Here is a 20,103-nt window from a genome sequence, read left to right on the forward strand (position 1 = left end):
CTCGCGAGAGGAGAGCGAGACTCCGGCGAGCGCCGCGCGGTTCCCAAGCAACCGGGCTGTTTACGTTTCCGAAGGAGAGCGGGGCTTGGAGAGGTCGCAGAAGGACTGAAAGCTTGCGGAGCCGGCTCGATTCGCACCCGCCCGGCCTCCTAGGGAGCCAGCCTGGCTTAGGCTGCAGCTTGTTTTATTTTGGTTGTCTTTCCTTTTTCATCTCGTTTGTCTTAAAACCCCCTCAGAGTTTCTTCGCGATTTCCAGCCATGGAGATAGTGCAGCCCAGAGACCTGGAGCGGTACTTAAGCCTGGCCAAGAGGAGGCACGGGGAGCTGTGCCGGCAGAAACGGATCTTCAACGCCAGGAACAGGATCATCGGGGTGAGGCCCTCTACCCGGTGGGAATGTGGGGGGCGGGGGGCAGCGAGGGGCGGGCGGCGGCGACCAGGGATGAGCCCTTGCAGCGAAACTGCTGATCCAAGCACGGCCGCAAAGGGCACCAGCTCGTCGTGTTAACTGCCGAAGAGGGGGAAGACCTTCGCAGACACCTACCCTCTCACTTGCAGGACAGGCAAACTGAGTCCTGCAGCAGGGACGGAGCTTGCCTGCAGTGAGTGGCTAGTCAGAGACCGGAAGGCGGGTCTCGTTTCTCTGAGCCGGATTTTCTGCACCACCAGGGGTTCCTTCCAGTCTGTTCATTTGACACATGCCAGCGAGTTACTATTTTGTGGCACGCCTCAGCTGGGCCCAGGAAATGAGGAATATGGCAATCCCTGCCTGACGTTGCAGAGTTCATTGCCCTATGGACTCTGGCATTAAAACGGTCACATTAGCAAACCGTAAGAGACTCTTAAATACAGAAGACAGAGCCGCCTAGGTGGCTCGTCGGTTGAGCCTCGCACTTCGGCTCAGGTCATGATCTCACAGTTTGTGGGTTCGAGCCCCGCATTGGGCTCTGTGCTGACAGCTCAGAGCCTGGAGCCTGCTTCAGATTCTGTGTCTCCCTCGCTCTCTGCCCCTCCCCTACTCACGCTCTGTCTGTCTCTCTCTCAAAAATAAACACTAAAAAATTATAAATACAGAAAACAAACCGGAGGTGGGGGGGGGGGCGGAGCTGGGCTACATGGGTGATGAGCATTAAGGAGTGAGTGCACTTGGGATCCGCACTGGGTGTTGTATGTAAGTAATAAATTACTGGGTTCTATTCCTGAAACCAATACTGCACTGTATGTTAACTAACTTGAATTTACGTAAATAAATAAATAACATACTCTAAAAAAAAAATAACTGTATTACAAAAAACAAAAATGGTCCACTGCTCACAGCAGTGGAATCAGGGCTGTGAGGGAGGGGAGCATGGAGTGTCAGGGGTGCACAGACTGAGACTGGGAGAGGACATCAGTGCTTCCTAGAGGAGGAGTTGCCCTGTTCTGCAGATATCTATCAACTAAGAGAAAGGGAGAAGGAAGCTCTGGGGACAGGCTGAAAAGGTATGAAAAGAACTGTGTACCTAAGACAACTAGTTAACAGTGGAACAAGGCTTAAAAAAAGATCAGTAGGATTGTTACCAACCGACTAAAATTATCTGGCTGTAACTCCTCTCCCTTTGTTTTCCATTTCCAGGGAGACACAGACGCCTGGGATGCTCAGGTTCATGACCAGAAGATAAGAGAAGCAACCGAAAAAGCTAGACATGAAACTTTTGGTGAGCATCTCTCGAAGCCTAGCTAGCAGTCTGGAGCTGTATAACTCTAGACTCCGGTCCTCATTGCTTCAAAAGTGTAAAAGCTTGTCATTTTCACACTCTTCATCCTTTTAAAATTTCACCATTGTTTGTGCTCAGTTAACTTAATGTGCTGATTCTTTCTCTCTTGAAAGGAAAACAGCTATTGAATTCTATGGGGGGTGTAGGAAATGTATTGTGAGGGTAAATGTACATTGTTCTCGGGAACATAAACCCGAGAACGTAACCCCGAGAACATAAAATTTTATGTTTATTTTTGAGAGAAAGAGAGAGTGTGCGCGATCCGGGGGGACACAGAGAGAGAGACACACACACGCAGAATCCCAAGCAGGCTCCACTCTCTGAGCTGTCAGCACAGAGCCCGATGTGGGGCTGGAACTCACAAACTGTGAGATCATGACCTGAGCCGAAGTTCGGACACTTAACTGACTGATGCGCCCAGGCGTCCCTGTTCTCAGTTTTCTTTAAAAACCAGACATGAAAACCCTTAAACACACACACCATTCTCTGCCAAAAAGTTTCAGACCTTCTCCTGGGGACAGCTACTTGCACTAGAGGACATAGGGACACTCTTGGTTCACACTGGCTGTGGTGACTCAGAGCAAGATAAGATACTGTCAGAGCTCTGAGATGATTCCAAACAGGAGCGCCTGGGTGGCTCAGTAGGTTAAGTGTCTGATTCTTGATTTTAACTCAGGTCATGATCTCATGGTTCATGGGATAGAGCCCTGAGTGGGGCTCCTTGCTGAGTGTGGGGCCTGCTTAAAATTATCTCTCCCTCTCTGCCCCTGCCCCACCTGCGCGCGAGCTCTCTCTCTTACAAAATAATAAACATTTTTTAAAAAATTCCAAATAGAATTCACTTTCCCACATCAGATGCAACAAGTCCAGCTTATTTCTTCTTAAAGCACTAAAAGGATTTTTTAAATAGAAAGAAGCAGGATGCAAAATTGTATGTACCATGGGCTATCCATGAAATGCTAAAATATGTAAAAAGAAATAAGCTTAGAAAAAGACAGAAAGGAAATAGACCAAAATGTCAGCAGTGGTGATGTTGGAATGATGGAATACAAGGGAAATTTATTTTTTTTCTTTGTACCGTTCTCTAGTTCCTAAGCAGTTTACCTTTGTCATGTTTAAAAATAATTCAAACCTGGGGCACCTAGGTGGCTCAGTCGGTTAAGCATGGGACTCTTGACTTTGGCTCAGGTCATGATCTCACAGTTTGTGGGATTGAGCCCCACATTGGGCTCCTCACTGGGCGTGGGGCCTGCTTGAGATTCTCTCTCTCTCTCTCTCTCTCTCTCTCTTTCTCCCCCCACCCCGCCCTTTTCCCGCTCGCACACTCTAAATAAATAAATAAATAAATAAACTTGAACAAAATAATTCTTACAAGATAAATAAAACTTACAACAATGATAGGACAGACACATATGTGCCCACTACCAGATTAAATGTTAACGTTTTGCCAATAGGCTTTAGATCTCTTATTTTAAGAATGCTTTTTGAGAATTAAGTCGTATATATGTATGTGTGTATATATAGCTATATGTATAAGTACTAGAATGTATATATAAAAATGTGTGTTTATATGTAAATATATATAAACCCTACCTATGTAAATGTGTGTGTATAGTTATAGATGGATAGATAGAGCTCTCCCCCACCTCCCCTTCCCTCTTCCTCCCTCCTCACAGGGGTGCGACGTTTCCATGCATGTTTCTTGTAATGCTGTACTATTTATGGACATATTCACGAGGATATAAAATTGTGTGCGTGTGTTTTAAAATTTTACGCAAACCTTACGTGACATTTTGCATAAACACATGGAATGGATCCTTTTGCACCTTTGTGTCCGCAACGTATTTTTATTTTTTTTATTTTTTTTCAACGTTTATTTATTTTTGGGACAGAGAGAGACAGAGCATGAACGGGGGAGGGGCAGAGAGAGAGGGAGACACAGAATCGGAAACAGGCTCCAGGCTCCGAGCCATCAGCCCAGAGCCCGACGCGGGGCTCGAACTCAGGGACCGCGAGATCGTGACCTGGCTGAAGTCGGACGCTTAACCGACTGCGCCACCCAGGCGCCCCCCGCAACGTATTTTTAAAAGTAATCGTTGATCTACATGCAGAGTGCTCACTTTAATTATTTTGTGATATTTACATGAATTAACTGCAATTTTTTTATTCATTCCCCTATGGGCAGATTTTTTTCCAAACCCTGCTGCATGCCTATCCAGGCATTATGTCCCTAGTGTATGCAGGTGAGAGATACCATAGAAGAGGAACTAATACGTATTGGGTTTGCATGTTTTCAGGTTTATGGGATATTGGCAGGTTGCTTTCCAAAGTTATAAGTGCACCAAGTTACATCCCCACAAGCAGTGAATGAGAAATTTTGTTTCCTTACTGTCCTTACTAATGTTCTATTATATTCTATTATTAGCATTGTATATATTCTATTCTAATATATTCTATTATTAGCATTGTAAATATTTTGCCAACTTATTAGATGTTTCCCATCTTGTAAGGTCAACCAGCTTTTCACAACTTCTTGATCATTTGGGTTTCTTTCTTTTTTAATTTCTTTTTAATGTTTATTTATTTTTGAGAGAGAGAGAGAGAGAGATCACCAATGGGGGGAGAGGGGCAGAGAGAGAGGGAGACACAGAATCCAAAGCAGGCTCCAGGCTGTGAGCTGCAGCACAGAGCCTGACGTACGGCTTGAACCCACGAGCGGGGAGATCATGACCTGAGCCGAAGTTGGTCGCCCCACTGACCCAGGCACCCCCATTCAGGTTTCTTTATAGTGATTTTCCTGTTCCTATTCTTGGCCCATTATTTTCTTTGGTTGTTTGGTTTTTTTAAACTGATTTGTAGGTACTCTTTGTATATTCAGAATACTAATTTTGGGGCGCCTGGGTGGCTCAGTCAGTTAAGTGTCCAACTTCAGCTCAGATCATGATCTTGTGGTTTGTGAGTTCGAGCCCCACGTTGAGCTCTGTGCTGACAGCTCAGAGCCTGGAGCCTTCTTCGGATTCTGTGTCTCCCTCTCTCTCTGCCCCTCCCCCGCTTGCTCACTCGCTTGCTCTCTCTCTCTCTTTCAAAAATAAACATTAGGGGCGCCTGGGTGGCTCAGTCAGTTAAGCGGCCGACTTCGGCTCAGGTCATGATCTCACGGTCTGTGAGTTCGAGCCCCGCGTCGGGCTCTGTGCTGACAGCTCAGAGCCTGGAGCCTGTTTCAGATTCTGTGTCTCCCTCTCTCTGACCCTCCCCCCTTCATGCTCTGTCTCTCTCTGTCTCAAAAATAAATAAAGGTTAAAAAAAAAAAAAACATAAAAAATAAATAAACATTAAAAAAATTTTTTAAATATTAATTCTTTAATGGTTGTGTTACTCTTTTGAAGGCTTATATTACTTTTAGAATCACTAGAAATTATTTTTTAAGGTGGATTCAAATTTATTTTTTCTCTGAACCTTAATCTTATGGGTGTGCTGTGTCTCTTCTAGCTGCTGAAATGAGGCAAAATGACAAAATCACATGCATATTAGAAGGCCGAGAAAGGAGAGATAGGAAAAGCCTCTGTAAAGCCATCAATGATTTCCAGCAGACCTTCCAGAAGCCAGAAACTCGCCGTGAATTTGACCTATCTGACCCCCTGGCCCTTAGGAAAGATCTCCCAGCCAGGCAGTCGGATAACGATATTCGGAATACATTATCGGGAATGCAGAAATTCATGGGAGAGGATTTAAACTTCCACGAGAGGAAGAAATTCCAGGAGGAACAAAACCGAGAATGGTCCTTACAACAGCAGAGGGAACGGGAGAGTGCCCGTGCCCACCAAAGATGTGCAGGTAATGAAGCCAAAAGGGACAAACCGGTCTCGATACTCTCTCCGACCAATCAAACCCGTGGGTTTCCCCCTGCTTTGTTTGGCGTTTCATGTCCTACCACTGTGCTGTGTTGGCCGCCGGGGAAAGAGCCTGTGTTCCAGGATGTAAACGTCTTCATTTCTGAGCTTGCAACTCTGTGCTCCCGCCGGGCTCCAGCCAGGTGCAGGTGCAAAATCCACCCTGCCCAAAGGAGGTGCCCAGTCTGCTGGGAAGACAGTGGGAAATACACAGGTCCAGTTGGGTCTTCTGGGGGCTGTGTTAGAAGTTCTCGCAGGGAACGGAGGGGGGGGGGGGCGGGGGGGGGCGGCGGGGTGAGGCCTAGGGCTCAGGGGTCACGTGTCCTCACCAGGACCCTCCAGGCCCAGGGAACCCCTCTGGCAAAGCCTCCAAGACCTGGAACAACCTCCATCCCTGAGGCAGTTGCAACAAGTCCAGTAAACTCTGCCTGCACTAAGGTGACCGGTGTTTTCTTTTTTTTGTTTTAAAAAAAAATTTTTTTTTGGTAATTTTTATTTAGTTTTGAGAGAAAGAGTGCGAGTGGGGGAGGAACGGAGAGAGAGGGAGACACGGAACCTGAAACGGGCTCCAGGCTCCCAACTGGCAGCAGCCAAGCCCGACGCGGGGCTCGAGCTCATGAACGGCAAGATCATGACCTGAGCCGAAGTAGGACGCCTAACCGACGGAGCCACCCGGGTGCCCCAAGGTGACCGCCAAGCTGCTGCGTCCGAGCTCCGTTTTCAGGCGGCTCCTTCATCCGGGGCCTGTGCCTTAGCTGGTCATCGCTTCCTCCTGGAAATACTTCCTCCGCCAGCTTCCGGGACCCGCTCTCATCCCGGCTCCCCGCCCCCGGCCCCCTGGTTGGTTTCTCCTCCCCTTCCGAACCAAACTCCTGGTGGTGTTGCTTCCCAGTGCCCTCTGCGCCCTGCCTGCCTCAACCACACTCGGTCTCTTGGCGCTCTCAACTAGTCTCGTGGGTTTAGATACCAGCGATAGGCCATCTTTCCCCCAAACGTACCCTTCCAGCCTGGATTCTTCCCTGATTCTCAGCCCACACGTCCTGTCACCTCTGGGCGTTTATCTGCTCTTGGGTGTCTAACGAACTTATCAGAGTCAACACAAGACACCCTGGCCTGCCCGCCGTGAACTGCCACCCCTGTCAATGGGAACTCCATTGTTCCAGTTGCGCAAGCCCCAACCCCGAGGCGTCTTGACTCCTTCCTTTGTCTCAAATGCCATGTCCAGTCCAGCAGCAAATCACCCCAAATCACAACCGCCTCTCTCCACCTCCACTCTTACCCCTCTGGGCTAAGCTGTCAGCATCTCTCAGTGCGATTATTGCAATCGCCTGCAGGTGGTCTCCGTGCTTCTGCCCTTGGCCCTCTATAGTTGCTTCTCGACCCAGTGACCAGGATGATCCTGCTAAAAATTAAGCTAGATCTTTTGCGCACACCCTTCCAATAGCTTCTCATTTTACTCAGAATAAGCGCCAGATTCATCTCAAGGACCAGGAAGGTTTTCGTAGTCTGGAATGATCCCCTACCACGCTGCCTTTCATTCATTTCATCCTTGCCACACTGGCTTCCTCAGAATGTTAAGTGTGTCAGGCTCACTTCTGCCTCAGGGCCTTTGCACCTACTGTTTCCTCTGCCTGGAAACATTTCCCCATATATCTGCCTGGCTTGCCCCTTATCCTTCTTTGGGTCTTTGATGAAATGCCATCTTACCAGAGAGGTCTCTCCCCTGACCACTATTTTAAATTGCAACCCCGTGCCCTCCCCCATGCCCACACTCTGTATCCCTTTCCTTGCTGTATTTTTCTGCAAAGCCCCATCACTGACATACTGTGTGATTATTTATTTGTCATCCCTCTCCCCAGCATCCTATCCCAGGCTCGTTGAAGGCAGGAGATTTGCTCTGTCTTATTCACTGCTCTGTCTGTCGTTCTCGGCACATAGATATCTGTTGAACAATGCATCCGTAGGGCTTTCAAGATCTCAGCCACCTCCCAGGCTCTCCACATGTCCATCTCTGGCTAAAAGACTTTGTCTCAGCCTTGGACTTAGTCCTTGAACTGCCCCCTGGACATCTCCCTGGACTTGGTCCTTGAACTGCCTTCTGGATATCTCCCTGGACTCGGTCCTTGAACTGCCCCCTGGACATCTCCCCAGGCACTTCAGAACATCCTGGAGAGTAACCCTGAACTTCCCTCTGGCTCTGCTCCTCCCCCGCCATCCTCCCCTCCGTCAATGACACCTCCTTCCCTAGTCAAGTCACAAACCCAGGAGTCCTCCTTGAGCCACCCTTGTTCTCAGGCCATCCTCAATTCCCGTCCTTCCACATCCTGCATGTATCTTGAATGGCCCGCTTCTCCCATCCCTGCTGTCACCACAGTGATACGAGTCACCACCTTTTTTTTTTTTTTTTTTTTTTTTTAAATCACCTGGAGGGACCACACCAAGGGCTTTCTAATAGTCCTTCATGTTCTTTCTTGTCCTTTCTGGTCTCTTCTCGACATGGCAGTCAGAGTGCTGATTTTTTTTTTTTTAATTTTTTTTTCCACGTTTATTTTTATTTTTGGGACAGAGAGAGACAGAGCATGAACGGGGGAGGGGCAGAGAGAGAGGGAGACACAGAATCGGAAACAGGCTCCAGGCTCTGAGCCATCAGCCCAGAGCCCGACGCGGGACTCGAACTCACGGACCACGAGATCATGACCTGGCTGAAGTCGGACACTCAACCGACTGCGCCACCCAGGCGCCCCCAGAGTGCTGATTTTTAAACAATGTCACCCCTACTCCCTCCATCCCAGCTTAAAACCCTCCAATGGCTTCCCTCTTACATCTGGAACAAAATGCAAAATCCTCTGTAGCCTACAGGGCCCTGCGTGCTGGGCCACTGCTCAGCCCCTGTGTCACCTTATGCCCCCTACCCCACTCACTGTGTTCCAGCCACTTGGCTTCCTTTCACTTCTGGGTGCCGACAGATCCTTGTTCACGTCAGACCCGTTGCACCTGCTCTCCACCCAGCTTCTTGTCCTTCCAGACCTCAGCTCCAAGGTCACTTCCTCCCAGAGAAGCACTCTTCCTCTCTTCCTCCCCATCCCCGTCTGCCTGAGCCAGGTATTCCCAGCGTGTCCCCTCCCAGGACCCTTTCCCCCTACAGCACTTCGGCAGTGTGCATTCATAGATCTCTTTCGGGGTTCATCTGTTTATGACCTGGCTCATCGCCCAGACAGTAAGTTCGCCAAAGGCAGGAAGAACCCTTTCTGTCTTGTCCGTCACTACACACTTTGTGCCCTGCAAAGGGCACAGTCCTGTGTGTACCTCCTCGTGGCGCTGTGTCAACTGAAAGGATGAACGAAGGAGGGGAAGACAGATGAAGCTCAAGTGGAACGGAGGCCCCTGCCTCACGGCTGGAGTTTGCTCTTGTGTTTGGACATCAGGAGGATGCCATGGGGCACAAACACCATGTGAAGGACCTTTGGATTGGTGGCTTTTTTTTTTTGTTTGTTTGTTTAAAGTAACAACCCTGCAATGTAGGAGTTGTCCTGCTTCCCAGATGAGGGCTGGAGGCTCGGAAAGGTTGGGTAATAGCTCAGGTTTGCAGAGCTAGGGAGTGTCTGGGCTGGGATAGGAGCCTGCTCTTATCTGAGTCCAGATCTTTACCTTTTGTTGTTTGCACGTTAACCTCTTCTGATGCTGCTGCTGCTGCTCATTGGCCTGGAAAAGTCCTAGTGTCACTGCATGAATATCTCCCCACTCTGACACCCCTCCTCTGCAGAGCCCCATCTGGTCCCCACAGCAGAGCTCCCTTGTCCATTGTAAGGACGATGGTTCAGGGCCCCAGCCCAGGACCACAGCAGACATCACCAATCCCCAGCAGAATTTACCCATCCCCAGCAGACATCACCAATCGCCAGCAGACCTTACTGATCCCCGGTAGTGATGCTGACCCTTGGGGCCTGCATCCAAGAGCTCTACCTGAATCACCTCATCTAAGTGTCCCAGCAGCCTTGAGCATCCCCTCTCTCTGGGTGAGGGCAGGATAAGAAGAGACGTGTGGCTGGACACTCGACAGGGTGCTCTGCGCACCTGGGAAGGAGCTCTGGGTGGGCAAGTGAGGTGTGACTGCGTTTCGCTTCCTTTCAGAGGACCTCTACTTCAAGACAAGGCTGCAGTTTGATGAAACGGCCAAGCATTTACAGAGTCTGGAAAGTGCCACCAGAAAGGCGGTTTGTGCAGCTGTGAAAGAATTCAACAGGAACCAGGTAGCTCCCGGGACGCCCCAGTCTCCCCGTCCCAAGTCCCAAGCTCAGCCCTTCACCGACTCACACCACACAATCCACATGGCCCTCCCGGGGGCTGCCCTGGTACAGATTGAGTGCGCCCCCGCCCCTGCTCCTGAGCTTGGGAGCCTGGGGATGGGGGGGGGGGGTGCGGTGGGCTTGTCTAAACTCTGCAAACCTCAGATTCTTCTCTAACACCGAGGACAGTGACATCTACCTAAACGGCCATCCAGCACTGCTCTGGCATCTTGTCTTGGTCTCACTTCTTTGTCACCTCTCTGAGCTCATCCTCATCAAGACCAGGTCCTGGCACTCACTAAGGGCAACAATCATCATGTTGATGATCGGGGCTCCTGACACCTCCCTCCTCTCTAAACTCTGCGGGACCTCCTCCCAAACTCTCCACCTCCGGCCTTTTGCTCTGCCCGGTCCCTCACTGGCCTTGCTTCAAGCTCTCTCTTCCTCCAGTTAATCAGACCCCGGCTCCAGACTTCTTTACAAATGCAGTTCTACCTCCTGGGTGGGATGGGGGCCACCGTGGATTCATTTATCCTGTGAACTAGTTGCCCAGAACTGTGGTCTGTGGAGTAGGGCAGGCGGGACGATGAGCTGGGGAGCAGGAAGGGATAGGAGAACTCTGCTGCAGTGTTTTTGCAGCCTCGCCGTGTTTAACTCCCATGTGTGCATGTGTACTATGAAGCACTGTTCATGTGTGGTCTAATGGTATCACGCTGTGAGATAAATATATTGGAGACACAAGCTCAAAAATGTCCTGCTGGTGGGACATTTATGTAATCAAAACCTCCGGGAGAGGCGGGACCAGAGACCAGAGACCAGAGAGAATGTTGGTTTTCAGCGGGGCAGGGGTTGGGGGGTGGGGCGGTGGGGTGGGGACCGAGGAGGACAAACTGCCGGGGATGGGGGGAGACCAAGGGCAGACCGAGGCACCAGCCGGCAGACCGAAGGCCATCTTAGACATCGTCTGGTCCTTGCCTTGTGTGCAGACGATGCCCAAGAGGAGAGGTCACCTGCTCCAGAGCCCGCAGAGAATTCATGGTAGATAGGGCTTTTGTGTACTGTGTGCTGGGTACTCTGTGCCGTGAGCTGGGTGCTGTGAGCTGGGTGCTGGGTGCTGGATGCTGTGAGCTGGGTGCTGGGTGCTGGGTGCTGGGTTCTGTGTACTGTGTGCTGTGAGCTGGGTGTTGTGTATTGGGTGCTGGGTGCTTGGTGCTGTGTGCTGTATACTATGTGCTGTGAGCTGTGTGCCGTGTACCGTGTGCTGGGTGCTGGGTGCTGTATACTGGTTGCTGGATTCTGTGTACTGCGTGCTGTGAGCTGTGAGCTGGGTGCTAGATTCTGTGTACTGTGTGCTGTGAGCTGGGTGCTGCGTACTGGGTGCCGTGTGCTGGGTGCTTGGTGCTGGATGCTGTGTACTGTGTGCCGGGTGCTATATGCCATGTACTGTGTGCTGCGTACTGGGTGCCGGGTGCTGGGTGCCGGGCGCCGGGTGCTGTGCATTGTGGCCGCTCTTCCGGCCATTCATTTAGTCGCTCGCTCATTAGCTCAGCAGATCATTTAGCGAGCCCTCCCGCTGGGGGACCGCCCTTGGCCTTCTCGGAAACCGTGTCGCCGCACTCGCCGACGCTCTCGCTCGGTAACCTCCGCGGCGAGCGCCTGCACCGCGCCCGCCCTCTCGGGTCCCCCAGCTCCGCGCGTGCGCGCTGCCAGGCCACGCCTCCAGGCCACGTCCCCCGCGCCCGGGGAAGCCGCCGTCGGCTTTTGCGGCTCTGCTCCTGAGTGGAAACAGGCCGGAGCATCCAGGCAGAGGCCCAGGAAACCGTCCTCCGGAACCACTTGCGGGCGGGCTGGTCCGGTCCGCAGAGGAGGCCCGCACTGGAGGGTGTCCCCCTGGGAGAAGAGGGCTGCTCCCCCAGGAGAACGTGTCCTGTCCCTCCCCCCATCCCCCCCCAACGCCACCTCATCCTGCCACGACCGTCACCTCTGCTCACACTTCACGGGCCCGAGGAAGCCACGTGGCCACGAGCGCTCTAAGCAGGCGGGGAAGCACGGCTGCGCCACCTTGCAGGAGGAGCTCGGGAGATAGTTTGTGACCAGCGGCAATGACTGTCACACGTGCTCGTGAGGTCGTCGTGGGATTAAACGAGTTAATGCACGCAGCGTGTTGGCCCGTTTAGCGCACTGTCGTCCAACTACCTTCCCCGGCCAGAGGGGTATGATTAGTCGATAAACAACCAACGAATTAATTGTTTAATTAATTAACTCAGTGCGTGAGTCCGGGCTCGTCCCACCGCAAAGCCTGTGCTGCCGTGACGCCGTCGAGCTGGCCTTTCGCGAGCGCGCGCGGCGTGCGGGCACCTTGCCCAGCGTCCTGTTTACCGCTAGAGAGAACGGGTAACACCGAGCCGAGAACCAGCTGCAGCCCAGAGAGGGGGCGTGACTTGCTCCGGTCACATGGCCAGGGCCCTGTCCCTCCACTCCTCACCCTCCCCGGAGCAGGGATCTGACCCGGAATCTGTCTATCCCCGGGGCCCGTGGCCCACGTGCATCGAGAGCATTTTCACCTTTGAGGGGTCGCCGCCGTTGTGAATCACTCTGGCGGGTGTTCTCTGTGGCCTGCGGCCACCCAAGGGGACCAGGGCCACTGGGAGGGGCACGCAGCCCTGCCCTGGGGGAGATGGCGGCCTAACCTGGGGAGGCCGCTCCCCGCTTCGACAAATCAGTGCAGAGGGGGGCTCCCTCAGCCCAGCCCTCGCGCCCCCCATCACCCAGGCAGCCAGGGTCCAAGGGCCTCCCCATGACCGTGCCTGCCGACTCCCCGCCCCCCCCCCCACCTGTCCCAGGCGCACTTTACCATTGTCTTCCTTCAAGAGACCCCAGTGAGATGCGCCAGCCTTGCCTCAGTCCCCACGGGGTCACCCAGGGCATCTTCCTCACTGTCCGTCCTCCCCTGTGCAGGCCACCGAGTCAGTGGCAAGGAAGACTCGGGAGAAAAAACAAGAACAAGAGGACGACTTGGCCGAGATCTCCAACCTGCTGCGTGGGGACCTGCTCTCCGAGAACCCGCAGCAGGCAGCCAGCTCCTTCGGGCCCCACCGCGTGGTCCCCGACCGCTGGAAGGGCATGACCCGGGAGCAGCTGGAGCAGATCCGTCTGGTTCAGAAGCAGCAAATCCAGGAGAAGCTGGTACCTGCCCGCCCACCCCCCACCCCAGCCCCCAGCCACAGACCTGTGCCACCCGCTGCCTTCCTGCAGCCGTCTGTTCTCACCGCTGCTGTACTTATCCCTAGAAGCAGCTCTCAAGGGGTTTGCGTTTGGGGACGTAGGGAGATATGTACTGGGGTGGAAGCAAGGCTGGGCCAAGGGGATGGAAGGTGCTGAGTTTGAGAAGGGTCCCCAGGGGACTGGGAAGTGACATTGGAACAAAGGCCTGAAGGAGGGGAGGGAGTGCACCACGAGAGTATTGCAAATATCGCAAATATCGGAGGAAGGACCACCAGGGGATGAACTGCAAGGACAAGGCATTGAGGCAGGAGTAGAGAAGAGCAGGGAGCCTGGTGGGCTGTGGAGGAATGAGGGGGGAGGGAGAGGAAGGGGTGTGCGAGGGGGAAGGTCAAGGTCCTGGCAGCCCATGGGGAAGAGCTTTTCTGTGATGGAGATGAGGAGCACTGGAGGGTTTTGAGAGGAGTGACACGTGTGGCAGGATCCCTCTTGCTGCTGTTTTGAGAAAAGGCTCTATTGGGGTGGGGGGGGGATGGGAGGAGAGGGCCTGTTACGGAGGCTGTTGCAGCGGTCAAGGTGAGAGATGATGTTGGCTGGTCCAGGGCCCTGGCAGCCAGGGTGCTGAGAAATGGTCAGATTCTGGATCTATTTTGAAAGTAGAGTGAGCAGGATTGGTTGAAGGGTTGGGTGGGGCATATGAGACCCAGAGGAGTTAAGGATTACTCCAGGCCTTGTGGCCTGGGCAATGAGAAGGATGGAGTTGGCATTTACAGAGATAGGAAGAGGGCGAGAGGAGCAGGTTGATAGGGGAATGGAAGTCACAAGCGCAATTTTGGAAATGATATGTGTGCAGTGTGCGTTACACATGTATATCTGTTAGGATTCCATGCCTGAGCATGGCAGAAAACCCTAACTAACAGCATCTTAAATAAAACAGAACTTTATCTCTGGCACATAGACATCACATGGCAACTCCAGGGTCACTGACTAACATTCTGCCGTCCTTGGCAACTGGCTCCCACCTCCTAGTACATCATGGCTGCTTGAGCTCCAGCCCTCACATGCATATTCCATCTAGCAGGAAAAGGAATGAGGAAGAACACTCTAAGGACATTTCTCGGAAGTTTCACAGGACACTTCCACTTAAATTCCACTGGATAACACTTAGTCACAAGGTTGCCCCTAACTGGGAAATGTAGTGTTTATTTCAGGCGGCAAGGTAGCCGGCAATGGTTTTATTGAGGAAGACAGAAAAATGGCTACCGGGAGGCAAGTAACATTTTCTGCCACAACCTAAAGCCAGTAGGCAGTTGGATACATAGTCGGGAGTTCAGAACAAGGTCTGGAGACATAAGCATAGAGGCATGGCCACACAGACAGTATTTAAAGCAGCGAACCTGGCTAAGGTCACGCAGGGAATGAGTGAAGACAGGGAGAAGGGGACTAAGGACTGAATCATGGGACACCCCCCACCCCCACCTTCATTTATAGAGAGCGAGGGGGCTGAGAAGGAGCAGCCAAAGAGGGAGGAGGGACCCAGCAAGGGGAGCCCCCAGGTCAAACCCTGTGGCTGGGCTGCTGGCTGAACCCAGGATCCAGGGGGCAGTCACTGGGGACTCTATCAGGAGCATCTTTGGAGGAGGCGTGGGGGGACAGAAAGGTAACAGGCAGGAAGGAAGTGGAGACCCACCGATGCAGACACCGCTTTCAAAGTGTTTTGCTGAAAAAGGTGCAGAGAAATGGGGTGGTAGCTGGTGGGGACAGTCGCTTGTTTTTTCTGATTATGGAAATAACAGCATACTTGTTATGCCACGAGGGCGACGCAGTAGAGAGGGGGAAATTGATGTCAGAGGGGACTTGCTGGAGCCCGTGTCCCCAGCAGGAGAACAAGGCCCTGGGAGCACTAGTTGAAGCTTGGGGTGGGTGGGAACTCAGGCTGATCGTCCTTGGCCGTGGGGGTGGGCTTCACTTCTGGAACCCCTGTTTTCTGGGGAAACAGGAAGGGAGGTCAGCAGCCGAGGGTGAGGGGGTCAGGTTGGGGGTTCGAGGACTGAGAATGGTCATTAGGAGAGCTGGAAAAGAATGGCCTAGGAGAAAGGGGAGGGATGGCCAGGCAGAGCCAGGGCTGGAGGTCATGCACTTGAAGTGTCCTCAGTGAGTGCAATCAGATGACGTTCCCTGGCCACGCTTAGCTGTACAGACCTGCCCGGCATGTCTGACCCAAGTGAGAGTTTCGAGGGCACCGAGGGCATCTGCACCAGGGGGTGTCAGCCATGGACGCTGGGCTGAACAAGGAGGGAAATGAAGTCACAGGAGAGCCAGGACAGTAGAAAGCGCGCGGTCAGTGGATGGCAGGTCCCGGGGTGGGGTGAGGACTCAAAAAACCGGGCTGCTGGAGACAAAGTGGAAGAGACAGATCAGAATGGTGGTGGACGGGACACTTGAGGGTGACACTAGGGAGGCTGACATTCTTGGTAATGACAAGGTGGGGGCAGATGTTCTCAAAGTGGGGGTCTCTGGACCGGCAACATTGGCATTGCCTAGGAACTTGGGAGAAATGCAGATTCTCAGGCCCCACCCCAGACCTTCTGAACCAGAAATCCTGGGGCAGACCCACAGTCTGGGGCCAGGAAAGCCCCCCAGGGGTTCTTCCGATGCCCACTGGAGTTCGAGGATCACTGGTAGGCTGGGCCCAGGGGGTGACAGCTGATAGGCTGGCACTAGGTCTTTGGAGAGGAGGGGGGATCACGGAGAAGCCAGGAAGAAGGAAGTTCTCAGGCCTGCAAGGGTGGGCGGGGCTGCCCCAGGGTCAGCAGATGACCACCCCAGGTGGGGTGCTGGCAGGTGCCACGGTCAGTGTGAGCTTCTGAGCAGGCAGGTACCGGGGGAGGGGCAGCGGCCTGGCTCAGGAAAGGGGGAGAGGGTAGAAGAGCTCCCCTGCTGGCTCTCGTCCAGGCGCACAGGGTCAACAGTGTGGGAGGGAAAACAGCCCCTGCGTGAGAGGGGACAGCGGGGGGCAGGCAGGGAAGTAGCCCAAGGTGGGAAGAGCCCCAAGGTTGGCAGGGAATGTGGGTCGCCCTTGCCAGGCCCTGCTCTGTCCTTCACTCCTACAATTCAGCCCAACTGTCTGGCAAGGAGGGACGGCCACCTGTCCTGAGAGCAGCATTTTTATCTGATTTTCAATCTTCGTAGAAAATTAAGACCGAAAAGCGCGAAGGGGAAAAAAGCCTAGACCAGGCCTCACCGCTCAGAAATCCGCCTGCCCCCTTCCGCACCCCTGTATGCCCTCCGGAGCACTTCCCCCCTCTGCATGGAGACAGTTTGGAAAATTGAGGTCAGACAAAGAATAGGTAGGCTGTCGGTCTCTTAGTTCAGGGCAAGCAGGTCCCCATGGCACTCAGTATTCTTTTTTTTTTTTTTTTCCCCAAGTTTATTTATCTTGAGAGAGAGAGAAAGAGAAAGTGAGCGAGCAGGGGCAGAGAGGGGGAGAGAGAGAATCCCAAGCAGGCTCCGTACTGTCAGCTCGGAGCCCAACTCCAGGCTCGAACCCACAAACCCTGAGATCATGACCTGAGCTGAAATCAGGAGTCAAACATTTAACCGACTGAGCCCCCCAGGGCGCTCCAGCATCCTGTATTCTTTAAAAAAATTTTTTTTAAACATTTATTCATTTTTGAGACAGTGTGAGCAGGGGAGGGGCAGAGAGAGAGGGAGACACAGAATCCCAAGCAGGCTCCAGGCTCCCAGCTGTCAGCACAGAGCCCGACGCGGGGCTCGAACCCACGAACCGTGAGATCATGACCTGAGCTGAAGTCGGACGCCCAGCATCCTGTATTTCTTGACAAAAGCACCTTGTGTTATGACTCAGGGCAGCTGTGAGTAGCCTCGCTTTACAGGTGAGGAAACTGAGGCTCCGACAGGCAAAATGACTTGCCCTGTAGGCGGCAGAACCGGGCACCAGCTTCCTCTCGGTCCTGGGTGGGGGGCCGGGCCCTCTGCCAGCCCGTCTGCACCCGGTGGCTGGCAGGTCCAGGTGGGGGGGGGCACCGCTGAACACTCTACTTCTGCTCATGGGGTGAGCGGAAGCCCCGCCCTAAAACCCACGGAAGGGAAGGAAGGGAAGGAGGTGTGTTCATCTTCAGACCCGGTGCCACCTGATTTTGCTTCCTTTTGCAGGAGAAGGCTGAGCTGACCAATAATTCAGACTCAGGACGGCCCGTAGAATGGCTCACGTTTCTGGGAGTGACCCCTTCCCTCCGCATTGATGGGGTTTCCTCTTCTAGGGCTCAGTGGTTTTTATAGAGGGGGCTGGAAGCCAATGAGGAGTTAGCTGAGATGCAGAAATTCACCCCCAAGGCCTTGAGCCCGCTGGCCTTGGGTGGGGCTGCCGCTTCAGTAGGTTCTAGAAGCCACCAGGTGATCCCCGTGTTCAGCAGTGCGCCCCACTGGCAGCGTCCGGGTAGGAGGGCAGGAGGCCCGCAGGCCCTGCCCGCGGAGCCCTGGGTTGGCAGGTGGCGCTGGTCTCCTCTGATGCCCTGCATGATGTTGCTCACCTGCCTGCCCCCTCTCTGAGCCTCAGTTTCCCCATCTGTGAAATGAGAGGCCGATTCTCCCGGGCGATCCCCTGGATCTCTTCCTGGGGGAGGGGGGCGGTGGTGGTGAGTCGCCTCTCCCCCCTCCAGCGGCTTCGGGAAGAAGAGTGGCAGCGAGACAGGGACTGGGACCGGCAGAGGGTGCAGAGGGCTCGCTCCACTCTGCTCGTAGAGCGGCAGCAGAAACGCCAGCAGCGGGACCTACGCCGGGCACTGGACTGCGCCAACCTCAGCCTGGCCAAGGAGCAACGCTCGCAGTGAGGGCCTGGGCCAAGGGGGAGGGGGAGGGGTGACGGCAGAGCAGGTGGGACCGGCGGGGGGCACCAGAGCCGAGATCCCGCCGAGTCGTGGGGTTAGGCAGGCAGCGCGGGCCCACCTCCCCGAGGCTTTTCCACGCAAGGGCCCCAGGCCCCGGCTGTGTATCCCACCAAAGCCCCCTCGCAGCAGTGACTTGGGCTCGGGCACAGCCTCCTGGTAGAGAATTCAAGCAGAAGGGAGAGAGGGGCTGAAAGCTACAAGCCGGCAATTAAGTGCTTGGAAACCACTGGTGCCGGCACAGGCCGGGAGACCCTCCGTGGGAGGCGCGCATGTGGGCCCCCCACGGCTCAGACGTGGGTGCGGGTCGTGGGGTACACCGAGGGCCCTGGGAGCCCCAGGGGAGGGCTCTGAGTGCGCCTGGGGGAGTCAGAAGGCTTTTCTGAGAGGTTTGTTGGCATAGACATTGGGAGGGGGTGGGAAGCGGGGGGGGGGGGGGGGGGGGCGGGACCATGCCAGCCGCTGCAGCTGCCAAGGGCAAGCTGGAGTCTCTTCCTCACACTGACAGACCCCACGCATAGTTCAGAGTGCCAGCGACAGAAAACGTCTAATGCAGATCCGTAGGTGAACTTGGTAAAAAACAAAACAAAACAAAACACACAGTATTGGGGCACCTGGGTGGCTCAGTCGGTTAAGCATCTGACTCTTAACTTCAGCTCAGGTCATGATCCCATAGGCATGAGATCGAGCCCGGGGTTGGGCTCTGTGCTGGGCATGAAGCCTGCTTAAGACTCTCTTCCTGTCCCTCTGCCCCTCACCACCCTCTCTGAAATCCCCCCAACCCCACACCAAACCCCACATTACTTATGGACTGAGTTATTTGTGTACCCATCAAGCTCTTGGCTTGAACTCAGAAGAGACCCACCAGTATTTTCTCTGATCAGGTGTCTGTTTCCTGACGGGTCCATTGCTGGCTGGTCACTTCCGCCGGGGGCCCCAGAGGAGCAGTAGAGATGATCCCACAGAATGGAATGAACAGATGTCTTTACGGCCACGTCCACAGAGATTTAATTCTAAGACCTCTGCAGACGGTGCCGGGGCCAGTACCCAGTGTAACCGCAGGGCGATGATAAAACACATCCCTCCCTCACCCTTGAGCTCCTCGGGCTGGAATGCATTCCGTATCCCGGGGCTAACACACGGGTAAAAAGTCTGTGGCCTTCTTCCTACATATTAAAAAAAGATAGATTCCTTAGGAAACCAGGCATTTGCTGATTTTTTTTTTCTCCTTCTTTTATTTTCAGGAAAAAATATATGGAAGAAGTCTGTACAAATCAACCCACTGAAGGTTATTTCGCGCAATTTAATACAGGAAGTCGATAGTAAAAAAGACACGGTCCTTGTCTTCTGAATTGTTCATGCATAAAACGCAGCAGCCTTTTGAAGAGTCGCGTTTATTACAAAGAAATACACCCCGTGTTTCAAGAGTGACTTTCGACCCTGCTTTTTCACGGCGGGCAAACCGTGTTAATCCCCTCCCCTGGTGTGTACGAGGTTTCTGTTCAGCTCTGCCCCGAAAGTGTGTTCTCGGAGCAGCCGTGGGGGCCGTACAGGGACGGCGTAGACGTGGCCCTGCCAGGACCATCCTAGAGAGAGTGGCATCCGAGGGGGCCTGTGTGTCACCGGCACCCCGGGTCCAGCTGCCGTGAAAGCTAACGGGAGCACTCACTATATGCAAGGCATTTGGAACAATTTGACCCTCGGGGCGGCTAGTGGCGGGTGGGTATCTTTATTACTCATCTGCTCTGGGCGAGGAGCCTGAGATACAGACACGTTAAGTGTCTTGCTCAAGGTCACGTGGACAGGCAGCGATGGGCCTGGGGTTGAAGCCAGGGCGTCCGGCTCTCCTGGTTCTGGTAACAGAGACCCCAAAACAAGAGTGGCTTCAGCAAAGCAGTTTACGTCTCGCTCCCGGAGCAGCCCTCCGTCACTTCTCTGCCAGCTCCCGTCCTGTGGTCCAGGGATGCTGCTCCGTGTCATTGGGCCACAAGGGAGCAAAGGGGGCAGTCCTGGCCCTCGAGGACGAGCCACGGACAACGTAC

At 53.8% G+C, this 20,103-nt stretch overlaps 2 protein-coding genes across 6 annotated transcripts in view; one reads left to right on the forward strand and one right to left on the reverse strand.

Annotated features, from left to right (window-relative positions):
- SMC1B (structural maintenance of chromosomes 1B) overlaps positions 1–9,394 on the reverse strand; it is an 87,268-nt gene extending 77,874 nt beyond the window's left edge. The window contains exon 1 of the mRNA XM_045466531.1: positions 8,568–9,394. The gene's annotated coding sequence lies outside the window, so the exon portion shown is untranslated. The remainder of the gene's footprint in view (positions 1–8,567) is intronic.
- On the forward strand, positions 91–19,492 carry RIBC2 (RIB43A domain with coiled-coils 2). Of its 5 annotated transcripts, XM_045466538.1 has the most exons (8): positions 91–372; positions 1,615–1,696; positions 5,246–5,590; positions 9,778–9,896; positions 10,919–10,970; positions 12,891–13,118; positions 17,837–18,003; positions 19,306–19,492. In XM_045466538.1, the coding sequence occupies exons 1-8, from the start codon at positions 259–261 to the stop codon at positions 19,345–19,347; spliced, it is 1,149 nt and encodes a 382-aa protein (XP_045322494.1). In that variant the 5' UTR covers positions 91–258; the 3' UTR covers positions 19,348–19,492. The 5 variants fall into 5 exon arrangements, with proteins under 5 accessions (XP_045322494.1, XP_045322496.1, XP_045322495.1 ...); XM_045466540.1 differs by lacking the exon at positions 17,837–18,003; XM_045466539.1 differs by lacking the exon at positions 10,919–10,970.
- Positions 19,493–20,103: the final 611 nt, after the last annotated feature.

Source organism: Leopardus geoffroyi, chromosome B4, assembly GCF_018350155.1.
Source record: "Leopardus geoffroyi isolate Oge1 chromosome B4, O.geoffroyi_Oge1_pat1.0, whole genome shotgun sequence".
NCBI classification, from domain to species: domain Eukaryota; kingdom Metazoa; phylum Chordata; class Mammalia; order Carnivora; family Felidae; genus Leopardus; species Leopardus geoffroyi.

What these genes read in the sequence shown, in the direction of transcription:
- RIBC2 (XM_045466538.1), top strand. Translation starts at nt 259, where the DNA reads ATGGAGATAGTGCAGCCCAGAGACCTGGAGCGGTACTTAAGCCTGGCC. An exon ending in AGCAAATCCAGGAGAAGCTG is followed by an intron (nt 13,119 to 17,836) that starts GTACCTGCCCGC and finishes TCCCCCCTCCAG; the next exon opens with CGGCTTCGGGAAGAAGAGTG. An exon ending in GCCAAGGAGCAACGCTCGCA is followed by an intron (nt 18,004 to 19,305) that starts GTGAGGGCCTGG and finishes TTTTATTTTCAG; the next exon opens with GAAAAAATATATGGAAGAAG.